Source organism: Alosa alosa, chromosome 20, assembly GCF_017589495.1.
Source record: "Alosa alosa isolate M-15738 ecotype Scorff River chromosome 20, AALO_Geno_1.1, whole genome shotgun sequence".
Lineage (NCBI taxonomy): Eukaryota > Metazoa > Chordata > Actinopteri > Clupeiformes > Clupeidae > Alosa > Alosa alosa.
In genome coordinates this window covers 21,586,590-21,596,316 of record NC_063208.1, presented here as the reverse complement: position 1 = coordinate 21,596,316, position 9,727 = coordinate 21,586,590, and the positions used below count along the sequence as shown (strand labels likewise).

Below are 9,727 nucleotides of genomic sequence, written 5' to 3'. Positions count from 1 at the left end.
GATACTCAGTGTACAAAGTGTAACTATTTATTACCTACCTCGGTTCAGGTCTTTTTTTTTAATCCACATAACATCCTAGAAGTAGGTCTTGCATGTCCTCTGACAACAATGTCAAAATAATGCATGATATCAAAAAACTTTGAAGCACAAACCTCTGAATCTTAAAACATAGAACACAGTTGCACAGTCATTGATTCTTAATCAGCATTACACTCCCTTTTTGGTGTTTGTTTCCTTTGTAATTAAGCTAATTCCATCAGCAGCACACACACACAAACATGAGAGTAAAAATAGGGCTCCAAACGGTATGACTATTCTGTTGGTCTGAGGTAAATGTGCATTAGGTGATTTCCATGGTTGATCTGACAGATGTAACAATGTGGATACCACTGTGATCACTTCACAAGCTCAATAAAACCATAGCAGCTAAGCGCATTCATTCATAATTTACATATCAAAACAAAGGGGGAGTCTCTGCTTTCATCACTGCCACCAATGTCACACGAGCAAAGTGATGATGACCCCATCATCCTGTCCTTGCCAGAGCATCTCACCCTCGAAGGCCACCTTGCCGTGCTTGCGCGCCCTCATGAGAATGCCCACCACCTTGTCGGAGATGCGCACGTAACGGTCGAACAGCTCGCCGAATGTCACGTATGTCCGGCCGTCTGGGTCTGGGTCAGCCATGGTCCGGATGACAAAGCACATGTCGTCAATCTCGCGGTGGATGTGTTGCTCGGCCCGCTTGGCCCGTTCTGCCGTCTTGGTGCCCTCCTTGGGTCGTCCGTAGCCTTCCTCACCTTTGCGCAGGCGCGTCTGCATGGAGTAGTCGTAGTCGAAGTCCTCGCTGAAGGGGTTGAGCTTCTGGGTGACCTCGTGGTCCGAGGCCCAGTTCTGCCAGCGGCTGGCCAGGTTGCCCACTGTACTGTGCACCTTGGACAGAGCGTTGATCTTGTCGGCGTCCTCGCCGGTCTTTCGGAGCCTGAGAGACATTTGAGAGAACGTTGGAGAGCCAAGCAGCAACAGTGGATTGAGTTACAACCACAGTTTCAGCCACAAGAGTTTCTTTAATATGTGTCCAATTGTGACCAAAAAGTTTCTATGTAAGTAACTATTTCTCTACTCTAACTACTCTCTACATCTGAATAATGTCTTTCGGTTCTCACAGTGTGCGTCTGAAGTTAATTTCGCTTGCTCAGCACTCTCACATGGGTGTAACGCAATACATCCGCATGGCTTCATTTACGTTGGCACATGTAAGGAGAGATACGGTGCTTGAAAGTGGAGAAAAGGTCCCTGCCAAAATAGCAAATGCACCTAAATCTTAAAGGACATTACAGTAAATACCTTTAAGTTAACTGAAAGATACTATTAAGACCTACAGTACTATTTATTTATACTATTTATATGGCCTCCAAGTTATACTGATCCAACATCAATCTATCAAGTGAGCCAAGTTCATGTCCAAAACTTTCAAATAATATCTCAATATCCAACCCAGCATTCAATGTGTGTCATTATATTTCAGAATCTGCATCTTAACTATGGTTAATACATAATGGTGGCATGGTAGTGTTTTTGTTAGAGGTGGACATTATATAATAATGTTTATACAACAATTGGGTTCTATGGAACTATTTATTTGTTTCTGATTGGCCGAGAGACGTTCCATGAGTTGGAATATCCCTGGACATTTCAACTCAGACTTTGCACAGCTAATAATAAATCACTCCGCGATACAATGCGAAGATTTGACACAATGTTCTCAACCCAGCTCTCCACTATTTCAAGCAATGGGTCCCTATCTTTTACTGTCTATGGTTACTCCTTAGCAAACCATAACGAAACAGTGCTTCACCACATCTGTGGATTAAGCCACACAGTCAACTCAATGTAAGTAAGATAAACGAGGATGCTAATTGTTCTCAGCATTGCCAGCATTGTGTATAATATGATTGTCACTTGGAGGAGACTTGTAGATAACTAACGTTAGCATAGTTAGCTAACCGCTGCTAACCTGCTAGCATCGTCCGATCAGGCTGTGCACAGTAGTGTAACATTTATTCACCATAAATTAATAAAGTTGAGTGGTTCTGCAATGTAGACTATGTTTCCGTTATTTTGCAGTACCATGTCCCTTACATGACATGGCCCATCTTTGTAACATGCATGCAGCAAACCTAGATATGAATGTGATTTCAGCCCGACTTTCAACATTTCTTTCAAGAAGACATGTAGGCTAAACCACAAAGACCCGTAATAAGGGATCTGGAATGTTGGTTACCTAGCAACCAAGACGCTGTCTATTGAAAAGGGAACTATTTTTTGGTGCGTAAGAACGATGTCAAAATTAAAAATTTTAAACAATAACGGGATGTTTTCAGATTATTTAGTTTGTGGTAGAATTGTTGTATCAAGGGATTGATCGTGGGATTGGTCATGGATATTCCCACGGGTGTTGTTGCCCGTAGCCCTTCGGCGGCCGGGCCCGCGTGGCTACGGACAACAACACCCGTGGGAATATCCATGACCAACCCCACTCTCACCACCATATTGCTTAAATATTAAACTTACACTGGCCCAGTAGGCCTTTTCAACATGATCCCATCCTCGGCTACTCCCTCTGATTCTGGACCCCTCTCTTCAGCCTCCGAGAAGCCGCTGTCGTCCGTGTCGCTCTTCTTCCTCCGCGTCTCCTTCAGAGTCTTGGTCATCTGGGACACGGTGCCGCCCATCCGGCGGCGCGTCGGCGACTGCTTCCTGTTCAGCAGGCGGTCCACCTCGTCGCCGGCCGAGGGGTCCCTCCCGAGCCGCTCGGCCAGCATGCCCACCCCGGAGCTCCTCTCTGTCACGCTGCTCTGCACAGTCTTCACCACCAGCGCGGTCTTGATGCCCCCTTCGTTGTCGTCATCCCCTGCCTCACTAGCTGGTGGTTTTAGCGGCGCCACCTTGGGCAGGGGCTTCCTCATCTCACCCGGTGGGGGGTCCGGGTCACCGGGTGACCATCCTGTAGGCTCGGTCGACTGCTTCTCCTCGTTCTGGGAGACCCATTTCTGCCAGCTGCGCGCCAGACCGCACACTGTACTTATAGCCCGCAGCTTCTTGATGTTCTTGTTGGTCGAGGGCTTCCTCGGCCCCCCTTCCACTGGTGTTGACTCCGACATATTCCCCCCTGTGTCCTGCTCTCCCCTGCAGACCTCAGCCTAGTCCACTCAATCAGCCCCTCCCTGCATTCGAAAGGCTGCCTCCTTGCTCGTGCCTTACGCACTCCAAGACAATAACAGTGGACCCTCTTTTGTAGAACGTTCCGGACAATCTAAAATTCTCTTGCTACTGCCCACCAATTCACGGGTGTCCTTCTGTAGCCTGCTCCTGTGGCTAAGTGGTGGCTCCCGGGCAGAGGGGAGCGAACCCCCACATGACGGCTGGAAAGTATGTTTGGCATGCCCGGCTCCCCAACGATCGTCTTTCCCTGACACTTGGTGACCCTGGGGACCAGTGGCTAGATCACATTTCATCAGCGGGGCCATTGGAGTGGTGGCAAAGCCTAAGAGGGGGTTTTGGGGGTTAGTGTGTGTGTGAGAGAGAGAGTGTTGTTTGTGTGTGTGTGTGTGTGTGGAGCAGAGGGTAAACAGGGATCCCATGCGCTAAGTCCCACTGAGACGGGGCGATACGGAGGGAGTTGGTGGAAAGACAGCGAGAGTGCATGAACTAGAGGCTGAATGGCGAGTGGCCCAGACCGGATGCAAAGCCGAGGAGATCTGCGTGTCTTATCTGGATGTTTGAGGCCACAGTGGTGTTGCCTTTTGTTTGTCATCAGGTGTCAGTCTATCGGTGTCCTAGACAGTGCATCTGCTCATTAGACAGATCGGCACCAAGGCCAGACATGTTGAGGGTGAATAAATTAGTGGATTAACAAGTCCATCGACCCTGTCATGGCATTCTATGGGAGTACAAGCAGCACATGTGCATCAGGGACTAAAAGAAAGATCTAGAATCATCTGGAACCTTTGCTTCTGTTTAAGCACTCTTAGGTTGCATCTGTGCAGAAAGTGCTGCAAGGAGAAACTACAGAACCTTTCATTTGAAGATATGGTACAAAAAGTCAAGAAAAACTATGTTTTGTGTGTGTGTGAGTGTGTGTGTGTGTGTGAATGTGTGCGTGCATGCGTGTATGTGTGTTTGTGTGTGTCCATGTGTGTGTGTGTGTGTGTGTGTGTGTGTGTGTGCAAATGGGCTTCTACACATGTTTAAGCAGTTACAGATCGGCACATGTTTACACAGACACACTAAACAACAGAATACCAGTGGGGATCATGGAAAGGTGGAGGTCATTTCGCACCCAGCAGATGTGGCACGTAAGCTCACAGGCATACGCTAGTCAAGGTGACTTTGTGCCGGCCTGAAACGTCTGTGTGATTATGAAATGATATATAGGCAACAGTCCTGTGTTCAGACAAAGATGTAACATTGTCCTTCAGGCTATGGTGTTGTCCTTCCCTATACAAGAGAGAATTTCTATTCCGTTGTGCACACGACTGGAGTCCAAACATAGTCTGGAAGTAAATTAAAATCTAAATATTTAATATTGCCTTTGGCTGCACTATAAATGCAAAGTAGGCAATGAATAGGTTTATTTACAACATTATGTAATACCAATCTTGGTGCTTAGTATTTGAAAAAAGTGTGTTTGTATTCAAGTTTTGTTTTTTTGTTATTGTTTTTACAATAAACTATGATAATGGAACTGTGTGCATGCACTTTTAAGAATGCACTATTATCTTTTGGAAGACATTTGTTTGCATTTGCTGTAAAAGCCATATTGCACAGGCAATCTCTAGAGTATGGGTCTCTTTCATACCCCACCCCACCCCCCTAAAAATACACATACTGCCATAGAAACGCTAGACCCTTAAACGTAAGTCCAGGTAAGGGAGGGCAGGGAACTGAGGAATACTTGTTTCCTCCTGAGCGGCCTGCTACTGTTTTGAAAGCCACACCACTGTAAATAAATCCACTGGCAATACCCCACACTGGAGATCGCAGTCTCACATTTCTCATTCAAGGGACAGTTCCTTTTTCTAGTGTGTTTATTTGTCTGCATCACCGGTAACCCAGACCCCAAGACAAACATTTACACACGTGAAGCACAGTGGCATTAGTGAAGCGTGGAACCTGTGAAGCTCAACAGCACACAGTGTCTCAATGTGCAGGCAGGAGCCATCAGGCTAACGGGTTCCAACAGCCCCCTCTGCACCCCTGCACAGTCGCAGGCTTGTCACTTCAGCTTTCTGGGCCGCGTTGCCACAGAGAAGAAATCCACACTGGAGGTAAAAACAGTCACCTGCCAGCCTCCTGAAACCCCACAGAGAGAGAGAGAGAGAGAGAGAGAGAAAGAGGGGTGAGAAAGTGAGGGAAAGAGAGAGAGAGAGAGGAAGAGAGAGGGGTGAGAAAGTGAGGGAGAGAGAGAGAGAGAGGTGTACGAGGAGGGAGGCCTACGAGAAGACGCCCGGGGGCCGCAGCTGTCTGAAGGAGAGACGCGGGTCACAGGCAGGAGACATCCGATCTGGCCGGAAAAAAATGCGGAGAGAAGACAAGGCCCCGATGACTTGAAGTATGTGACACCTGAAGGAGACGTGCGGCTCCTGCTTGCGTATGCAGAGGGATAGTCTTGCAAATGCACCTGGCAGCTCACTCTTGGCCCACAAGGCCGCAAACACACACATACACACACACACACACACACACACACAGAAACAGAAACAACTATACTCTCTCTCTCTCTCACAGACACACACGCACAGAAGGGAAGGGAAGTTGTTCCTGAAGTGCGTGTGGCCATGTGGGGATGCATGTGCTTGTGCGTTGGGTTGTGTAGGCATGTGCTCCTGTTGTGTGTACTGTCTTCATTAGTTTGCCAACTGCTGACAAGTCCTGTGTTTTAGTTGTGTGTTTAGATGTGGTGTTATTAATAGTGACTGGGACAGGATCAGGTTGAATGGAGGGACAGCTGCTCTCATGAACATCCCTGGTGCTGACAAACACACACAAACACACACACACATACACACACACACACACACACACTCTCTCTCTCTCTCTCTCTCTCTCTGTCTCTCACATAAACACACACATACACACACAGACACACACAGACACACATACACACATGCATATTTACTGTACACACTATTTGACTGGGTACAACTGCATAATGCACCTTTGCTCATACCACTGTGTTCTGGTAAGTAAATACATGCAGAAATACAGTCATTGTCAAGCTTGCTTAGGCCAGATTTAGAATTCTGTAATGCCTCCTTAACCTCAGCCTTATCTAAATTCTCTCTGTGATCCTCACTCTATCCCTTTTATTGTTTTGTTTTATTTAGGCTGCAGACATACCATACCTCACCAAAATCCAGAGTATTTAGTGTTCTTGGCTTTCAACACATTGGTATTAAAATTAAGTTGCAAAAAACATTGCATCAGCAAACCAACTAATGCTATCAGCCTACACAGTCAGTAAACCTCAGCAAGTTATCAATTTACAATATATAACATACATACATACATTGTGTGTAATTGTGTATCTATTACACTTGTAATTGTGATACACAGTAATTATATTAATATTAATATTATTATGACCGCTGCGCAGCGATGTCATATAGGTTTAGTCTATAGCGATGTCATATAGGTTTAGTCTAGATTATTATTATTTTTTTTTTTTTTCGCATGTCCAAATTTCCGTCAATGATTCCCGGGACACTGAAAGACCGGGGTACACGAAACTTGGTGGACATGTAACCCCACATGGATAGCATGGAACCATCGTTTTTCGTTTTGATCTGTAGCCCCCCCGCTGAATTGGACCCCCGAAAGGAGGGTAGGGCAGACACAGTTTTCTGTGAATATCTCGAAAACCGTAGGGTTTAGGAGGACCTTTTTTTTTTTTGTATGTTGATCTCAAGGGGCCATGTCAACCCATTCCATAACCACTCATTTCATGTATAGCGCCACCTAGTTAAACACAAAAAAGTAAAAATGAGGTGGTGTAATTGAAGGTATCTGTGACCTAACATAGTCAAAACTGCACGAAATTGGAAGTGTAGGATCATTATGACACCCTCTGTATGCACGCCAAGTTTTGTGGAATTCCGTTCATGGGGGGCCACACAATAAATTAATTTATGTTACTATACACCAACTGGCCTGTAGGTGGCCGGAGACAGTTTTCTGTGAATATCTCGAGAACCGTAGGGCCTAGGAGGTCCACCTTTTTTTTGTTTGTTGGTCTTAAGGGGGCATGTCAACCCATCCCATTACCACTTATTTCATGTATAGCGCCACCTAGTTAAAAATTAAAAAGCAAAAAATTAGGTGTTTTCATCACAATATCTCTGGCTGACAAGGTCAAAACTGCACTAAACTAGATGTACCGCGATAGCGGCACAAAATATGACCGCCGCCAGTCCTGTACATCCGCTCCAAAAAAATAAATCACACTTCAATTTGTCTCCCCATATTTTACTCCATCCCCACTCTTGAAACTTTTGTGTATATGCTTGTTTGGCATGCCTGAGTGTGTGTATGCGGGCTGCACAGAAAGTACCCTACTGGTGCTGAAAAGGTGAATAGATTGTAGAATAGCCAAAGAAGATGTAGAATTGTTATAAACCTTTTAAAATCTCTAAACAATCACAAGTAGGGCAGTTCATCACAGTTCATCCATTGCAACTGGATTGATGAAAGGTCACTTACACCTGTAGGCTACATTGTATTTGGGAAAAGCAAAAGGTATCAGCATAATGTTATTTATTTATTTATTTTTTTATGTATTTATAAACAAAAACATCTCTGTCAGTTCCATGCCGTTTTCAACAGCTATCAAAACAAAGGTCATTTTTGGATGGATGGATTTTTTTTGTGAATGTTTCTTCTTCTACATAAGATTTTAGTCATCTTTAGTTCATGTAATACTTTATTGTCAATGCACAAATTAAGTAACAGTAGTCTGAAACGTTATTGTTAATGCAACAAATTAAGTAACAGTAGCCTAGTCTGAAACGGTGCTGTTTTTACATCTAACCAGTGGTGCAAATAACTGACATGTCCAAATGGGCCTTGATGAAATGCGCGCTAGACTGTTCATACACATTTTAACGGGCCAAAGTTGAAGAGCTTTTGTCCGTTATTGTTAGTGCAAATATAGGCTGATTCATGTTCCCTTGCATTGTTTAACTGAGGTCCATGGCTAGTCTGGCTTTCATCAGACCAAGCTCAATCTTTTAAGAAATCAAAATAATAAATAGCTGGCAGATCATGCTGGGTTCACCCAGCCTAGTCCATAGGCACCGATATTGTTTAATTTTTCCGATTGAGATATACACGCTCTGGCTATTCTAAATGCAAAATGCATCAGGGAGTTATGACAAAACGGTAACTAACAAACTAGATCCCTAATAGAAAGTTGTTAGCTCCCCTAAGCTACAGGTAGGATTATAAGGTAGGCCTATTGACAACATAAATTGTCAATAGGCTATGCTGGCTGGCTACACAAATAAAAAAATCTCCTTTGAAACCAATGGCTTACGCCTTTACAGTATCAAGCGGACTTAAACTGTCATATCGTCATATAAAAGTTCTAATAACATTCACGCAGCTCCATGAGTCAAGGAAAGCGCAAAATGAAGTAGCCACTTCTAAATGGGACCTACTACACAGTAGCTTAAGGTGTTTTGCTAAAACAGCCATAATGAAATGAAGGTGTCATTGTTTGATACTTCACACGCGTGCTTTTAATTTCACAGACTACAACTACCAAGCTGTAATCAAAGCACATCGATTCCCCTCTCACACCCTGCACGACTTAAAACAAAATAAACAGGCGCTCTCAGTCTCACGATGTATAGGCAAAACTGCATCAGACCGGGTGTAACGTTGGTAAATCTTCCATTGCACAGAATGATTTTGTAGCACGCTCAATAAATGACAGTCGAAAAGATACAAACAGTGCTGCTATACATTTGCTTGGTATAACCGCGATTTATAGTTTTCTACAAATGCAATAAATCAAATGCCTCCATCACTCAACCAACGCTTAACGGTAACATTACCTAGGTCCTTATTGATATTACAAGATTAACATTACCTGCAGTAAAACCAAGCATGTCCGGATAAACATCCTCAGATTTATTTCGCTTCAAGAAGAAATGGGAATTACACTTCATGTGAACATCGGCCCCTATCCTTATTAGATGTTCGCTGCGGTAAATTACAGTCCTTGTATGAAGCGCCCATTGTTTTTCCAACCCCCTTTAACTTCCAACAAAATTACGCCTCACTGCAACGATGCATACCATCTAGTGGACAAACGACTACTTCGCCAATACTGAAAAAATGCAGCCATGATGATGATGATGAATATTTATTTTATTTCTTTTTAATCCTACTGATTTTCATTTTTACCGGGGGCAAATCACAAATGAGTGATTATGAGCCAGGTTTATGTGGGCCCTTGAGACCAACATACCATAAAAGATTCACAGAGAACTGTGTCTGCCCCCCTACCCTCCTTTCGGGGTCCAGTCCAGCGGGGGCTGCAGATGAAAACAAAAATGACGGTTCCATGCTATCCATATGGGGGTACATGCTCACCAATTTTGTGTACCCCGGTCTTTCAGTGTCCCGGGAATCCTTGTTGGTGTACGCCACTAAATGTACACAT

At 44.5% G+C, this 9,727-nt stretch overlaps 1 protein-coding gene across 1 annotated transcript; it reads right to left on the bottom strand.

Annotated features, from left to right (window-relative positions):
- Positions 1-11: 11 nt before the first annotated feature.
- On the bottom strand, positions 12-3,374 carry abrab (actin binding Rho activating protein b). Its single transcript, XM_048229837.1, has 2 exons — positions 2,575-3,374; positions 12-982 (listed from the first exon to the last, which is right to left on the bottom strand). The coding sequence occupies exons 1-2, from the start codon at positions 3,162-3,164 to the stop codon at positions 499-501; spliced, it is 1,074 nt and encodes a 357-aa protein (XP_048085794.1). The 5' UTR covers positions 3,165-3,374; the 3' UTR covers positions 12-498.
- Positions 3,375-9,727: the final 6,353 nt, after the last annotated feature.

Excerpts from the sequence above, each read along its gene's own strand:
- abrab (XM_048229837.1), bottom strand. The coding sequence starts at position 3,164 with ATGTCGGAGTCAACACCAGTGGAAGGGGGGCCGAGGAAGCCCTCGACC. Across the intron at positions 983-2,574 it reads AAAAGGCCTACTGGGCCAGT|GCTCCGAAAGACCGGCGAGG; the intron begins GTAAGTTTAATA and ends AATGTCTCTCAG.